At 35.9% G+C, this 18,161-nt stretch overlaps 1 protein-coding gene across 7 annotated transcripts in view; it reads right to left on the minus strand.

Moving 5' to 3' along the window:
• UACA (uveal autoantigen with coiled-coil domains and ankyrin repeats) overlaps positions 1-18,161 on the minus strand; it is a 122,485-nt gene that overhangs the window by 23,831 nt on the left and 80,493 nt on the right. For 2 of the 7 annotated variants that reach the window (XM_036735018.1, XM_036735022.1), the window contains exons 8-14: positions 17,915-18,096; positions 16,892-16,929; positions 15,547-15,651; positions 13,143-13,250; positions 9,372-9,404; positions 8,209-8,307; positions 5,226-5,262 (exon numbers count right to left, since the gene is read on the minus strand). In XM_036735018.1, coding sequence (XP_036590913.1) covers positions 5,226-5,262; positions 8,209-8,307; positions 9,372-9,404; positions 13,143-13,250; positions 15,547-15,651; positions 16,892-16,929; positions 17,915-18,096 — 602 coding nt within the window. Of the gene's footprint in view, positions 1-5,225; positions 5,263-8,208; positions 8,308-9,371; positions 9,405-13,142; positions 13,251-15,546; positions 15,673-16,891; positions 16,930-17,914; positions 18,097-18,161 lie in introns of all 7 variants that reach the window. The other 5 variants (XM_036735021.1, XM_036735023.1, XM_036735020.1 and 2 more) reach the window with 4 other exon arrangements.

Raw genomic sequence — 18,161 nt, forward strand, 5'->3', positions numbered from 1 at the left:
AACTGACGTTTGTATAGTGCTTTAAGATCTGTCAAGTACTTTACATTCATTGTCTCTTAATCCTCACAGCAGCCCTATGGGTCAGGTTATTACTCAAGTTTCCTCATCTGTAAAATGGGGATACATGACTTGCCTATTGTCCCACAGCTAATAAATATGAGACAGGATTCAACCTCAGGTCCTCATGACTCCAAGCCTAACCCTCTTTCCACCATACTACACTGTCTCCCTTCAATTAATCAATCAACAAGCATTTATTAAGCACCTACCAATACCAGACACTATGCTAAGCAATGGGGATACAATTACAAAGAATGAAACAATTCCCACCCTCACAAGGACATAATAAAACATGAGAATAAATACAAAATATTTAAATGCATGGTAGTTTGGGTGACAGAGCACCAGCAAATGGGTAAGAAACCACAAAAAGTTTCATGTAGAAGATGATGCTTGAGTTGCATCTTGAAGGAAGAGAGGAGTCCTATGAGTCAGAGGTGAACACATCCCAGGCATGGGGAATGGCCCGTGCAAAAGTATACACATGGGAAAGAGTCACATGTGAGAAACAGAGAAAAGGGCAGTTTGGCTGGATTGTAGAGTGCAAGAGAGGAAGTAATGTACAATAAGGCTGAGAAGATAAGGTGGTTCCAGGCTGTGAACAGTATTAAAAGCTAAAAAGAGGCATTTATATTTGATCCTAGAAGGAACAGGGAGCCAAAGGAGCTTACTGAGTAGGGAAGTGACATGGTTAGATCTGTGCTTAAGGAAATTCACCTTGGCAGCAACATGTAGGATGGAGTGGAATGAAGAGACACTTGAAGCTGGGAGATTAATTTGGAAGCCATTGCAATAATTAAGATGGAAGGTGGTGTTAGCTATGTGAATGCACAAAATGCTTCCGACAACGTAAAAGATGATATATAGAGGTAAAAATAGTTAAGTTTCAGCAGCTGATTTGATATGTTGAGGGAGAATAAGTGAGGAGATGACAATAACAAGATTATGAACCTAGATGTCTAGAGGAATGATGAGGAGGTGCTTTGTTCCCTCATGAGAAAACATTCTGAAAAGTTTTAGGTGCTTTATAAATATCAGCTATTCTATTAAAATGAAGCATGTCTTGATTCCCCAGCAAAATATACAGTAGATAGTTTGTTCACTTGTTAACAAAAGATGTTTGTTCATTTTCTTAAATGTTCAAATTATAGTTTGACAATCATAAAACAAAATGACCGAAAAACTGATTATAAATATTTTAGATTTTTCCAATATAAACACTGACAATTTCTTAATTTCCATTTTGTGTAAAAAGTATACACAAATAATCTTTTTTTAAGTTACCTCCCTCTTAATATTACTTCTAGAACTTTGTCCAGAGCCCTTAACTTTATTATTTCTTGTGCCTCTATTAGAATGTAAACTCCTTGAGAGGCAGGAACTGGACTATTATTTTTCTCTTTTGTATTCTGAATAATTAGCACAGTACTTTGCACTCAATAAGAGTTGAATACATGTGTAGTAATTCATAAAATACACAGTATGTCTACAAAAAATGAAAATTCATCTTAGGCACTAGCTCATGTATGATCAGAATATTAATAACTTGTGTCTCTAATTAACTATAAATAGTTAATTCTCCATTAATTTTTTGGTATAAAATGTACTATTTTATATATTAAGATTTCAGAATTTCACTAATATTGGTATTCCCTCCATCAATATTGATCGTAACCTCTTCAAAAAACGGGTATACTAACTCTGAAGATTACTGTGGCCAAAATATTCAATTAACCTATAGCTAAATTGGGGATGAGTCTCTCCAAATAGGACCTCAGAACCCAATTTCATCACCAAGACAATACTCAAAGCCTTTCCAGCTTGGCGGAAACTGTCAGAGTTTGTGCTGTGGTGATAAGTTATTATAATATATATGAATATATATGAACGATATATATGAAGGAGGGTATCTTCCTTTCAATTAGAAAAAAAGCAAAAAAGGTCTCACTTCATGATATTCAAAGTCAATCTGTTAGCACAGACATTGACTATATAAAAAGGTACTTTACATAAATGTACAATGTAAGGTTAAAAACCTGTATGTAACACATGTAACTCTGGTTGTTTCCATCTAGTCTTAGACAAGTGCAATATATCAGTAACCAGATTAAATTTAGGGGGGGCGGAGCCAAGATGGCAGCTGGTAAGCAGGGACTAGAGTGAGCTCTGTTACCGAGTCCCTCCAAAAACCTATAAAAAATGGCTCTGAACCAATTCTAGAACAGCAGAACCCACAGAACAGCAGAGGGAAGCAGGGCTCCAGCCCAGGACAGCCTGGATGGTCTCTGGGTGAGGTCTATTCCACACGGAGCTGGGAGCTGGGACCTGGGAACGGAGTGGAGCAGAGCCCAGCCTGAGCGGCGTGGACCATCCAGATCAGAAGCCGGGCGGAGGGGGCCCTAGCGCCCTGATTCAGTGAGCTGCGGCAGTTACCAGACCCCTCGACCCACAAACACCAAAGACTGCGGAGATGGTTAGTGGGAAAAGCTGCGGGAGTGGAAGGAGTTCGAGGTTCGGCTTCCAGCCCCGGGGGCAGCGGAGGTGGGGCAGCTACAGCTGTTGTTACTTCCAGCTGGCTCCAGGCCCACCTGGTGGGAGGAATTAAGTGGCGGATCAGAGCAGGGGTGCACAGCCTGCTGAAGATCTAAGCCCAGTTCAGGTTGGGGGTTCTTGGGGAAGGAGCAGTGCGGATCTGACAGAGCTGGCACCTCCCCCCCAAACATGGAACATAGAACTCGTTAGTCTACAAGCAGTCATACCCCACTGAAAAACTCAAGGGTCAAGTTAGTTGGTTGGGAATATGGCCAGGCAGTGAAAACGCACCCAGATTCAGTCTCAGACTTTGCATTCTTTCTTTGCTGACAAGGAAGACCAAAACATACAGCCTAAAGAAGTCAATAAAGTGCAAGAGCCTACACCAAAAGCCTCCAAGAAAAACATGAACTGGTCCCAGGCCATGGAAGAGCTCAAAAAGGATTTGGAAAAGCAAGTTAGAGAAGTAGAGGAAAAATTGGGATGAGAAATGAGAAGTATGCGAGAAAACCATGAAAAACAAGTCAATGACTTGCTAAAGGAGACCCAAACAAATACTGAAAAATACACTGAAGAAAACAACACCTTAAAAAACAGACTAACTCAAATGGCAAAAAAGCTCCAAAAAGCCAATGAGGAGAAGAATGCCTTGAAAGGCAGAATTAGCCAAATGGAAAAGGAGGTCCAAAAGACCACTGAAGAAAATACTACTTTAAAAATTAGATTGGAGCAAGTGGAAGCTAGTGACTTTATGAGAAATCAGGATATTATAGAACAGAACCAAAGGAATGAAAAAATGGAAGACAATGTGAAATATTTCCTTGGAAAAACTACTGACTTGGAAAATAGATCCAGGAGAGACAATTTAAAAATTATTGGACTACCTGAAAGCAATGATCAAAAAAAGAGCCTAGATACCATCTTTCAAGAAATTATCAAGGAGAACTGCCCTGATATTCTAGAGCCACAGGGCAAAATAGAAATTGAAAGAATCCATCGATCGCCTCCTCAAATAGATCCCAAAAAGAAATCTCCTAGGAATATTGTTGCCAAATTCCAGAGCTCCCAGATCAAGGAGAAAATACTGCAAGCAGCCAGAAAGAAACAATTTGAGTATTGTGGAAACCCAATCAGAATAACCCAAGACCTGGCAGCTTCTACATTAAGAGATCGAAGGGCTTGGAATGCGATATTCCGAAGGTCAACGGAGCTAGGATTAAAACCTAGAATCACCTATCCAGCAAAACTGAGTATCATGTTCCAAGGCAAAATATGGATTTTCAATAAAATAGAGGATTTTCAAGCTTTCTCAGTGAAAAGACCAGAACTGAATAGAAAATTTGACTTTCAAACACAAGAATCAAGAGAAGCATGAAAAGGTAATCAAGAAACGGAAATTGCAAGGGACCTACTAAAGTTGAACTGTTTTGTTTACATTCCTACATGGAAAGATGATGTGTATGATTCATGAGACCTCAGCATTAGGGTAGTTGAAGGGAATATGCATATATATATATATGTATATGTATATGTATATATATGTATGTGTATATGTTTATGTATATATAGGAGAATGTGTATGTATGTATATATCTATGTGTATATGTATGTATGTATATGTATGGGTATATATATATGTCTGTTTATGTATATGTATATATATATATATATATATGTAAAAGAGAGAGAGCAGACACAGGGTGAGTTGAAGATGAAGGGAAGATATCTAAAAGAAATAAAATGAAATTAAGGGATGAGAGAGCAACATACTGAGAGAGGGAGATAGGGAGAGATAGAATGGGGTGGATTATCTCACGTAAAGGTGGCAAGAGGAAGCAGTTCTGTGGGAGGAGGGGAGAGGGCAGGTGAGGGGGGAATGAGTGAACGTTGCCCTCATCAGAGTGGGCCTGAGGGGGAATACCATACATACTCAGTTGGGTATCTTACCCCACAGGAAAGAAGAGGGAGGAAGATAAAAAAAAATAAAAGGGGGGGGGGATGATGGAGGGGAGGGCAGATGGGGGTGGAGGTAATCAAAACAAACACTTTGGAAAGGGGACAGGGTCAAGGGAGAAAATTCAATAAAGCGGGATGGGTTGAAAAGGAGCAAAATGTAGTTAGCCTTTCACAACATGAGTATTGTGGAAGGGTTATACATAATGATACATGTGTGGCCTAGGTTGAATTGCTCGACTTCTTAGGGAGGGTGGGTAGGAAGGGAAGAGGGGACAGAATTTGGAACTCAAAGTTTTAAAATCAGATGTTCAAAAAAAAAAGTTTTTGCATGCAACTAAAAAAATAAGATACACAGGCAATGGGGTGTAGAAATTTATCTTGCCCTACAAGAAAGGAAGGGAAAAGGGGATGAGAGGGGAGGGGGTGATAGAGGGGAGGGCTGACTGGGGAACAGGACAACCAGAATATAAGCCATCTTGGAGTGGGGGGGAGGGTAGAAATGGGGAGAAAATCTGTAATTCAAACTGTTGTGAAAATCAATGATGAAAACCAAATATGTTAAATAAATAAATTTAAATTAAAAAAAAAATTAGCAGCACCATCAAGACTCAAGTCCAAACAACCATTCTTTTCAATATGGTCTAAATATTAAACACAACCTGTATTTAGGTACTTACGATTATTGAAGTGACTTCCGGCTCCCCCATAGTCACTCTGAAATGAGAAATACAAATTATAACAATTTAAATGAGAAACTGCTTTATTTTACTCAGTTCTGCATTGGTATGATATCTAAATAACCACTATAAAACCTTCTTAATGTCAGTATCAAGAAAATAATAAAAATAATAGCTTATATTCATGTTAATCTTTAGAGTTCACAGTGTTTAACTTAGGACAGTTGGTAGTGAAAGTGTGCCTTCAGTCTACTTCATAGACAGGGAAATTAGAGCCTCAAAAAGGTTAAATAACTTGCTCCTGGCCACAAAGCAAGCAAGTATCAGAACGGTGATTCAAAACCCATCTCACCTGAGACCAAATTTAACTCTCTTTCCATGACACTAAGCCATCTGATATACTTCACTTTTTTGCACTGTAAAGCATTTTGCTCAAAATTCACTAAAATCACATATATTTAATCATTTGCACTTTTTTAATAAAAGCAGACAATATTATGAGAAATGCGTATTTCTGGGCACAACTCATATACTTCCCTTGCTTAGGGGAAATAGAATGGAAATAACATCAAAAAACCTTTCAAAATACTTGCTATTTGCTTTATCATCGTGGAGATAGGAGGGTGGAAGGCCACATAACTTCCTATACCTTCTCATGACATAAGTGATTCATTCATAAGTGATTCACAATGTCCTTCATTTCATCCAAAGCAAGAAGGCAAATGCCTAGTATTTTAAAACCTTTTCCATCCATTTTCTTGTCACTAGACAAGGATAAAATTCTTACAGCAAGGCTAAAATGCAGAGAAGCCTGCCTATAAGACTAAGGCCAATGGTTTTGGGGCTGCTGTGCAAGACAGTAGACAAAACAGCCGAGCCTGGGGTCAGGAAGACTGATTATTCAAACATAACCTTAGGTACTTACTAGCTATGTGACCCTGAGCAAGATACTAAACCTCGGCTTCCTTGGTTTTCCTCAGTTGTAAAATGGGAATGAGAATAGCACCTACCTCCCAGAGTTGTTATGAGATAACATTTGTAAAGTGCTTAGCACTGTGCCTAGCACATGGCAGGTGCTATACAAATGCTATTTATTATGATCATTATTATTGTTATTAATAGAAACTAGCTATTGTTCTGGGGGTATATAAAAATCCTTTAAGCCCTGTAAAGAAACTTCCATCTGTCTGTGTCTTGTTTCTTAAAAAATAAAGTTTCTATTAGCCTACTCATTGGCAAGATGTAGTCCTTTTACCAGGACTTCACACAATCTACTATCTCTACGTAAAAAATGTTAAGCTTTCTGGAAGTTGAAAAATCAAAAACACACTTCACTTTGCAAAGAAACACTATCCAGAATTATATAGATGACATGAATTTAAGATGGAAAGTGAACTTAAGAGATTTTCTAATTCAATTCTCTTATTTACAGATGTAGTAACTGCAGCCCAGAAAGGTTAAGGGACTTGTTCAAGATCATATATTTAACTAGAGGCAAGGGCAATACAACTATATCATGGTTTTATTATACTGTAATGGAATCTCAGAGAGCCAACTCTTGTCAGTGAAGATTTCTAGTCTATTTTAAATACTTTTGAAGCTAGACAAAGGTAGCTGGCAGGATGAAGACAGAGTCTTGGGTGGAGCCAATAAGGAGAGCTTTCATACATAAGCCAGGTTGGGACTAAAAGGAGGTCATAGGGAGATTCCAAAAACTTTAAATTTCCATATATTTGAATTGTTCTTGATCCCACATGATGCAAATACGTAGACATAATGTATATCTTGAGATGTTACTACAAAAATAGCATATATGTACATATATATTTTGTGGGTGAAAACACATACTAGTAACATTTACAAGTCCATGTTCTGGTGTGAAAATCATAAACAATACTATCACTAAATTATTATTAAATTCTAGCAACTAATTATCATTATATTATGTGCATGAGCAAGAAGCAAGGACTTTTACTTACAAAATTTAACACTAGTCAAAACAAGCACTGCATTATGCCTTCAAAGTAATTCAAAAAGCAAGTTTTCAAGGTAAATTATCAGTGCACTGGAGATAGTGCAAATAGTTTTTTATTAACACTTTATTAAAGATATTTGCAAACTGGATATTATGTCAGCTATAACTGTTCATGACTGACAATCAAAAAATGGCCATTCTTCTAGACACATGGTCCCCAGATAAATTTTGTATCATGATAGGTTATAAAGGGGAAAAAAAGTTTCTCATTTAATTTGTTGAAGTTTATTAGAAGAATATTTTCTGTTAACAGGATATATATCAAAAGAGTGGATAATTACAATTTTAAAACAGTTAAAACCTTAGGAGGTTTCAAACCTTGCTAAAACGTAGGTAATAGTACCTACCTCCAAAGGTTGTTGTGAGGAACAAATGAGATATATTTGGAAAGCATTTAACACAGTGTTTGGCACACAGTAGGCACTATATAAATACTTCCCGAGGCTAAGAATGATTAAGTGACATGACTATAGTCTCACAGCAAGTTTGAGAGGTATATGAACATAAAATAGGCCAAAAGAAGTGGGGATGTACGTACTATCTTGGTATTCAAATATGACACCAACCCTTAGGTTTATGAAGATTTTTGAAGGTGTTTTCCCAGTAACAGTTATGGATATGTCCTAAGTCATACTTTCTCCTGTATCTCAGGTGTCTATCTGAAATACAGCCACTTGGAGCAGGTCTGTAGTTATAGAATAGAAAAAAGCTGACTAGTTCAATGGTAGGTCAAGTCTGACCATGGTGCTCCAAATGAAACAATAAACTATGAAAACATACAATCCTTAGAATTTTGTTGTAGGACTAAGTCATCTTTAGTGAACATACACACAGAGATAGCTAACCTGCAGAAAAACAACATACAGGTTTTTAAAAATAAGATAAAGTTTAGATGTGATTAGACTTGTCCCCTAAAGTTAAATTGAACCCATAATTCAACATTGCTACCTCAAAATATTTAAATCTATTTTTCAGAGCTTCAATAGTCCTTAAGCTTTCTTCATGCTGTTTTTCCTTGGCTGTCAAAAGGGACCTCAGTTTTTCTTTCTGAAATGAAAAGAAAAAAAACAAAACCTAAAAACCAGGAAGTCCCTATACTGATGAAACCACAGATCAGATTGATGCTGCCTCCCCATCTCCTACCCTACCAAAGTCCTCAAATAATAGAAAATTTCATGATATTGTGATAACACAATGTTTTAGCATTGCAAAACACATTTTTTGAAAGATTAAAAAGAAATGAAAGAATTTTAGCATTAAAAGGGACTATTATGAATTATCTAGACCCGACAACTCATACTCCAGTTTTTCTCTTGTTACTTGACAACCACCTTTCCACCTAGGAGAAATCTATGCCCTCAATACTGTTCTCCTGATTGGCAACTCTGAAGCAGGAGCTACCATTTCACAAGGGGCACTAGCTATGTTCACTTCACTCCACTCTCTGGACTTCTCTATCTCCATATCAACTGCCTTCCTTCCTTCCTTCCTTCCCTTACTTTCTAGATCCCCTTTATGTGTTGTCTTTCCCCTTAGAATGTAAGCACCTTGAGAGTAGGGATGTATTTTTGTTTATATTTGTATTCCTACTTTAACATAATACCTGGTATATAGCAAGTACTTAGTTCTCTCTCTGTGTGTCTCTCTGCTTCTGTCTGTCTCTCTTTCTCAACTTTACAAGTAGAAGAACTCAAAAAAAAAAAAAAAACCCAAAAACCCAAACCTTCTGGCTACTTAGCTGGACTTCATCATCTCTAGAAACGCACCATCTGCAGGATGAAATCAACTGTGAAACATACATCCTCAGATCATTTCACATCCTGGCTGCAGGACTTTGTCATGCCAGAGCTGGAAGCCTCACACACCAGCACCACCACCACCACCACCACCTCCTCTTTGAGGAGAAGGACAGTCTTATACTTTCCTTTCTATGCCCAGCACTTAATACAGAGCCTGAAACATAGTAGGCACTCAAAAAATGTTTACTGACTCTGATAATTAGGACTAGAATCTAAGTCTTTTGATTCATAATCTAGCTCTTTTCCCACTATATTAGTGTTATGTAGAATTTTTACACGAGCATCTTTTCCTCCGAAAAGCTTTTCTCCTACCTCATTTTCAAGGTCATCAGCAACCATTACTTCCTGAAAAAAGAAAATTAATTTCAATATCCATAGGAAGTTTTAAAAATAGATTAGCTTTGTATCCACTGAAAAGAAAAATCACTTCATAATTTTTGAAAACTATCATCAATGACAGGGATACGAAGAATGAGTACGTACTAAAAATATTCATGGCAATAAACCTGGGACCCTCTATGGACCTATGAGTTATTTTCATATAGTCATCTTGTTGGTAAAGTAGACAGAAAAGACTAGCTTCAAAGCTAGGGTGTCCTGGGTTTGAGTTACTGGCTGAGTAACATTGGGCAAGTCACAACTCCTCAGTGCTCTAGGTTATATTCTTTAAGACCAGGTTGGGGAGAAGATGCTAACCTAAACTGGTAAAGGGAATTTCCTCACTGAAGAGTTCCTTGTGTCAATGAAATTACAAATCCAGTCTCTATCTCTATCTCCCTCCTGCTTTCACCCAAGTTCAGTTTCACAGTTATCTCTTGACTCCTCTACTTCTTGCATATAGAATCAATAATCAAGTTATCAGTCCTTCATATCTCTCCCAATCAATTCTTCTTTTCTATTTCTACTGCCACTTTTGTTCAGGCCCGTATCACACTTATTACTTATATGACTTTTGGTGATGCACTTGAGCTGTCTGGCCTCAGTTTCCTGACCTATAAAATAAGGGGTTGGCATATATGGTCTCTGGACCACATGTCCATTCAAGTTCTAAATTTTTAAATTAAAATTTATTTTTAAACAAAGATCAGTCTTCTGAGTAGGTAGCACACTGCAAAGAGTGTGCTACCCTTTTGTAGGTTCTGTCACTCCAGAATTAATTTTGAGGTATTATTTAAAGTTGTTTAGAATGGAATTTGGGAGAGGTCAGGTGAGTCCCTGCCTTTTCTACACCATCTTACCTACTCCCCCTCAATTTAGTTAGCCATCTTGCCTCTAGTATTTCTTTCCCCCAACCCATCAGGCACATTGCCCCTAAATTAATCTCCTTAATATGCTGTTTTTAACAAGTTCAAAAACCTCCCAGCTCAAATTTCTCAGCATGGCACTCAACTTTGTCCACAATTTAGTCTCAAGCTACTTTTTAACTTTATCACTTAACAACTGCCTCCTCCATTCTTTACTCCAACCCTCTCTATTCAAATAGCACTCATCTAATCATAATACTCTAAACATAACATCTGTTCACTGGAGCCTCCAACTCTCTCCACACATTAATTTCCTCCAGTCTACCAGATAGCCTCTATGATTTTTCCAACTCTAAAATCTATGTTGCTATGTTTTCTAGGCCTATTTAAATCCTACCCATCATTCAAAGTCTAGTTCAAATCACATCTTTTCCTTTCCTTAAAGCCTTCTCTTAACACGATGGTTCACAATGTCTCTCCCTCCTCTTAATTCCTATTAAAAACAAGTCTTTGATTGCTTCTCTTCTGCTTGGACACATCCTGCCTGCCCAGGTCACTGTAAGCTCCTTGAAGGCAGGGACTGCTTTTCATTTTGTCAGTTAAAATTGACAAGACCCATAAAGCTGAAAATGCTGAAGAGGCCAAGTGAAGTGTGTGTTTTTGAAAACATATACTTCTGGTAACTGTCTGGTCTGAAATACTATTTTTGCCAAGTTTTATAAACGTACAGAATTTTGTTTTATTCTCCTTTATACTATACTTTGAACATAGTAGATGATAAATAAGTCCTTAGTAAAACTGTTAGATCCTCAGAGGGAGGGAATATGCCTTATACTCCTTGTTTGCCTTACCTATGTAATGAATTACACTCAGTGGATACTAATAATTTTTGGTTGAATATTAAATTTATTTGTTGTCTATTTCTTCATAATTATACTATATGTTTATAACTACTAGCAACAAAATACTCATTATGCCAAAAATACATCTGAAAATGTTTATATGCTTACTTAATGCTTAGTAATTAATTCCCTTAAAATTATTTTATTTTCCACAATTACTAAAGAAAAATGCTCTTCAATGCAGTTAGATATTAGCATTAACAAATATATTAATAATCTTATATGTATATTTAACTCTTAAATTTCTTATTCAGCAGAGTGGCTTTTTATTTCAGTAGTTTAAAAAAATTTTCCTAGAAACTATATTTATAATTACATTTAGTAATGACTGAAATTGAAATAGACATTTGTATGATAGATTCCGAATTAATTTCTGTTGGAACCAAAGTATCCCAGAATCGTTGGTATGAAAAATACGTACTACGAAATACTGTAGAAGTTCAAATACCTCACCTATACCTTCATATTCAAAAAATGCAAATAATACTCCGGTATTTGTCTCATCATTATTCAAGATCCCTAAATACCACAAGCTATAAAAATAAAACTCTTGGTGAGCATTTTAATAGACATTGTTTTCTGGGTAGCCAAGCAAACTAAAGCAACTCCATTTCATTTGTAGTTCTTCTATTTTGCCTCTGACCCTACTTTCACTGCAGCCCCTGCCCCTGTCTTTGACCTCCCTTTCTACCGAAACAAGGACAGTCCTTATCCATTAAAATCACTAACCTGAAGAAGAACCTTTCCTGTTACTAGCCCTTGCAACAGACCCTATCTAATCTATCAAGTGATACTACATCCCCTCATCCTACCCAGTAACAAGCCCTCTCCAATCTGGAGGTACACTGTACCCAAATCACCTCCTGCCTAAAATCAAACCCATATAAGTCTTGTCCTTTTGGTCTTCAGGGCATCGTCCCTTCAACCGCGTGTGAGGAGGGCTCCCTTGCAAGTGAACTCAATAAACCTTCATTGGTTTCTAAATTTCTGGTTTGGGTTTTTAATTCTGGCTCTGATTAGTTTTAGCACCAACAATTTTATTCACAGTTTCTATTTTGTAAATGAAAATGCTAAGACTTATTTTTTAAGTTTTCTTTTCACAAGTAAAAGAAAAAGCTCCAAGTATACAGAAATTGTTTGTATATTAACTGATATATTTCTACATAATTTCTAAATTAAACTGCAAAGATACCAGGTCTCTATGGACTGTATTTTAGGTGATGTAATCATCTATAACACACCCACTAACTTGAATGTACCCCAAAATTTTGTCTTGTGCCCTTCTTCTCTTCCCTTTCTATACTCTCCACTTGGTGATCTTATCTGCTCCCATGGTTAGTTATCACCAACATACAATTCACAGATATTTAAGGCCAACCTCTTTCCTGAGCTTCAGACCAACCTCACTAACTATATAGTGGACATTTCTAGCAAGATATCTGGTAAGCATCTAAAAATCAACATATCCAAAATACAATTCATTATCAACACCACCACCCCCCGCCCCATCTCCCCTCTTCCAAACTTTCTTCATACTATCAAGACCCTCACAAACCTTCCAGTCACCCAGGTTAAAAAACCTGGCATCATCTATGATTCCCATTCTCAATTTAGACATATTCAATCAAACTGTCTTCCCACCTCTGCTATTGTACAAATTTCACTCATCTTTCCTAACCATATCAGTCTATGTTAAGCTCTCCTTTGTCTAAAATCCTATAGCACTTAATGAATATGCTGCTTTATACTATAACTTATTTTTCTGCATATACTTCTTGGTTCCTCAACTAAACAATAAGCTCCATAAGGGCAGAGAGGCCATAAAGCTAGCACAATGCCTTGCACAAAGTGGTAGGTGCTTCAGAAATATTCCTTAATGATGAAGATTACTTGGAGTCATTTTTTTAAACGTAAACATGTATTATAAAAGACTATACCTCATTTAGCTGTAATTGCAATCCATTGACTTTATCTACTAATATTCTTTGTTCTTGTTGAATATTTCTCAACTTTTCTTTCAAATCTTCATTTTCAGCCTCTAGATCCTTAAAAACACATTGAGAAATAATGAGAAATAATGGCAATTTAATAGGCAATTTAAAAAGAAAATTTCTTGTTAATAGAACCATAAATGCCATTTTCTCTTAAGTCTCTTAAGTTAGGGCTGTCCAAAATGCAGCCATGGGCAGCATGCGGCCCACCTACAAGCACAGAAATTTACATAAATGCTTTAGTAAATGAAGCCGAGCTACCACAGAGCTCTCACTAAAATGGCAAATCAAAATATACTGTCTATTGTTTCAATAAAAATCTAAGGTTGGACAGCCCTAAGTCATACACAAAATAACTATTGATATGTCAACCAAGAGTAAAAAATTAATTTTTTAAAAAAATAAACATAAGTAATAACAGTAACTAACATTTACCTAGGAGCTTAAAGTTTACAAAAATCTTCACATTATAGCTGCAGTTCTCAAACTGGCAAATTCACAAAGGTACAATGGGATATTTTAAATTTTCACGAGAAACAACGATAAACATCTGTTGGTCCTTCAGTGAACCACTACCTTCATAGTGATTCACTGTTTTCATCATTAGAACAGAATATATCTCTTCTTTCAATGACGTTCTATTTGAGATACGTTTTTGTTCACTTGTACTTTTCAACTATGCCAACTGCCTCTCTAACTTTCTCATTTGTAACATATTATCTTTGCAAAATTGGATTTCCAGTAGTTCCTATGATAAAAAGCAATTATGATGCAAAAATCAATTTAAAAAAAAAAAGAAATGAGGTTATCAGCGCCCAATCTGATTCTAAGGTTTGAGAGGTTGTGCCGTGCCTAACAGGTACACACATCTCATTAGTAAATAACTGGTTAAGAATGAAATAAAAATATTACTTTTTCCTTTTACTCCATATGTATTTTTAAAAGTGAGTTATTAAGTAGTAAGGACATACTTATTCAGTTGTCTTGATGTAACTATTTAATAAATTGAAATCTGGGGTATTTCTTTTAGACTCAGTGTGCTATGAAAAAAATACTGACACACACTAATGGCACCATGAACGGAGAAAGTTTGGGAACCTCTACATTGTCTCATTTGAACTTCACAACAACCTTGTAAGGTGGGTCCTAAAGAGATTCTTATCCCCATTCTAGAAATGAGAAAACTGAGGTGGCTCAGGGATGAGTTAAATGGCACGTCAGTGGTCACACAGCAAGTGTGAGAGTCAAGATTTTAATGCCCAGGTCTCTCTGATCCTAATGATAACATTTTACCCACTCTTCCATGCTGCCGTTGTAACACAATAAGAACAATCAATACTAGTATTTAAAAATCAGCACATGAAATACAGTGTTCCTGACAAAAACAAGGTTAAAAGAGTCTGTTAACCAAATGAGTCAGAACTGTTTTTAGTTTTAAGCCTCCAAATCTGTAATGAGATCATCCTTAATGATGTTCTACTGTTTATCAACATTTAAGTCATCTGGTAAAAACAAATGAACTATATTAAATTATATTTATTACAACATCTATAACCCTCTTTTCCCAAGGGCAATACATGATAGAAAATGCACAAGAATATGAAAACCAAAATAAAGTTGTGCTCTTCTTTTATTAGATAAAAGCAGTTATAAAAGCAGTTGCTGGTATTTACATATAAATTATTTTTTCACTAGTTTCAGTGTTTCAACCATATAAACCATATAGTCACACTGTTTCTACTCCAACAACAGTACTTTTTAATAAATACTACTTTTTTTCCCTCAGAAGCTAGAAGATATGACCATTTTGAGTAAGTCTAAACAAGGCAAACCAAAACAAACCCAGTTCAACCACGAAAGAAGATAACTATTATTTTGGGGTTGGTTTTTTTTCTAGCTAATGTCTTGAAGTAAAGACCTGTGTTTATGTTTTGCCTTTGACGCAAACTCAACATGTGGCCCTGGGCAAATGATGTAACTTCTCTGTGCCCCAGGCAACTCTCAAAGACTATACATTATAGAAAAAGTGTCAATCAGAACTGATATCCCGTGTGTGTGTGTGTGTGTGTGTGTGTGTGTGTGTGTGTGCGCGCGTGTGCGTGTGTGTGTGTGTGTGTGTGTTCGCGCGCGCACATTTTTGGACTGGATCTGTTATTTCATTGTTATAAAAAGCTCCCAGTAAAAAACTTACTGTACTTCCAAATTCTACGTAAACTAAATGGTCTCAACTAAGAAATGTTAGGATAATTTATTTTTCTTTTCAAGGAGAATCAAGCAATAATAGAGAATCCACAATAACAGAAACAAACCTATCCAAATACTTTTGATTTTACTGTTCAAAGGAACATACCATTTCTTTGAGTGTGCCCGTTTCCTGGAGCATTACCTGAACATTTTTCTGCTCCCTCTGATATGATTTTATATTTGCTTCATCTTGCATATGTAACAGATTTCGCTTCAGTGGAACATAAGATACCTATGTTATTATATTAAAATGTAACCAGGTAAAGTTATGAATGAATATGCCTTTTAAAAAGCCTATTTTGAAGAAAACTTTAAACCTAGCATATTTCACCTTATAATCTAGATTAAGCTTTGCTCTATATTACACAAGGTGGCAGTATTTCTATCTGTATAAAACCAAAAAAGGCCATCTCACTGAAAATGGAATTCACTTTCAAATATCTGTCATTTAAATCATTCTAACCTATTATTTGAAAGCCTTAAAATACCAAATTATTTGAGTATTAAAGCCATTTTAAAGCACAGTATCTTACTTAAATCTATCAAATTCAAATCAATAGAATAATTTTACCAAATGTATTCACAGAAATTATTACATAACTCCAAAGTCAAAAATCATCAAAAGAATATGCTCAGGTATAACTACACACTCTGATCCCAATTATTAGCTGTCACAAAATGAAGCCAAGTGACATTTGAGGATCATAATACAAAAAAACAAGTCAAATCCATACTGACTTTTCTCTTTATATTCTTATCACTTAGCACCCTGTAGGCACCTAATAAATACTTGTTGAATGAATGACAAAGAAAGTATTTCTCTGGTTGATCAGTAGAAACAAAACTAGTAAGCTTTCCTTCATTCTTAACTAGCACATATCTTTTCTTTTTAAACTGGGATGGCAAGACTTCACATCAAATGGGTGGGATAAGGCATCAGCAAAATTCATCCCCAAAATGACCCATTGTAACCTAAAACATGATTCATAAATGTGTCGGGAGAGAAATTTTTGCAGATTCTAAATTTCATCAACAAGTCAGCAATCTAAAACTAAGGAAATTTTCGCATATTTTAAATTTTATCAGCAAGTTAGCAATCAAAAACTAACATACAACTAACATAATAGGTTAAGTTCCTATAACATTGGGAATCCACAAACATGTAAGTATATACTTATCTCCATTTTAGAAATGAAAAGACTGAGGCTCAGAGATGAGCTAAATGGCATACTAAAAAGAAATTTGGATTAAAGACTCTCTTAGTGCCTGGCCAGGAATTACCAGTAAAAAAGCCTTGAACCTGAAAATTCTCCATAAAATCATTACAAAAACCACAACCTATTTAGATTTTTTTAAGACATTCAATTTATGTCAATTTGGTAGCATTTGTCTTTTCAATCTAGCAATCCATGCGTAGTTTCTCTTCATTAAATATTGGAATGAGGACTTACCTGCTGGAAAGATTGTCCTTTCTTTGAAGGTTCTCTCCCTAAAAGCAAAAAAGGGAGGGATGAAAACAACTAACAATAATTATATTACATTCGATATACATTATTTATAGAATTACAGAATTTTATATCTAGAAGGGACCTTAGAAAGCATCTGGTCCAGTCTCCTCTTATAAATCAGGGCTAAAAGGTAAAGTGACTTCACCTGGGTCACATAGTTATAGTGGCAGAGGAGAGACTCCAACATATATCTCTATATTGCTTTTCCCTATCTATAATTCATTGCCTCCTTCATCTTTACTATTATTTTTTTAATCTAAGCTGATTTACCAACTTTACTCATTAGAATTTTATTTCACTCAAAGGAAAAAGTTCAAGAATTTTTAACATACAACCTAACCGGGACAAAACAATTTCCCTATGAATAGTAGTATCACGACTTCACTTGATACTTGTTCTTCAGGTTTCTAAATTACTTCCCAATGGAATAGAGTTGCAACAAGAATGAAGGACTCTATGGCACAACTAGGTATCTAAAATAATTAAGCAAAAAATACTTTATATATCTACATAAAATATATACAAGGAGATAGTTATTTAAAAGATTTATTGAGACAAATTTTTTTTCAGTGAAGAAAGTTTTCTGTTCTCACAAAAGTTCAAATACTAAAATTTCTATACATGCTGTTTTGCGTATTTTAACTGGGCTTGCCTAAATTAAGATAATGTACCCTAATGAATCATTCACCCTGGACATCTCCTTGCCACCTAGCTGCTACAGCATGCATACCATAACACTCCCTACACCAATGCTGAGAGAATGCTACTATTGATTCTGGAAAGGGCATGTCAATCAACCCTCCTGAAGTCTCCTATAGCAGGCACTATCTTGTTTTTGCATTTCTATCCTCAGAATTTGGCACAATGCTTGACTCATGGTAAACATTTAATAAATGCTTTTTATTCATTCATTCATCCATCAATCCATTCATTTATTCTTTCAAAGTTAAGGAAATTTCTGGGTACCTTTGTTTGAATTTTCAACTGCAGTCTTCATTAAGGTTAGAATGTCCAGATTATCACCAATTCTTGCATAGTAAGAACTATCATGTCCAAGGGCATCCAACAAGCTGACATCTGCACCATTTTTAATTAAAACTTCCACAGCATCCTTACAACCATACTCACAACCTAACATAAGTGCAGTCCTAGAAAAAAACACAACCACAATAATGAATCATTGTAAGGAAACATTTGATAAAATTCAAGAAAA

The sequence above is a fragment of the Trichosurus vulpecula genome, chromosome 8 (assembly GCF_011100635.1).
Source record: "Trichosurus vulpecula isolate mTriVul1 chromosome 8, mTriVul1.pri, whole genome shotgun sequence".
NCBI lineage: Eukaryota > Metazoa > Chordata > Mammalia > Diprotodontia > Phalangeridae > Trichosurus > Trichosurus vulpecula.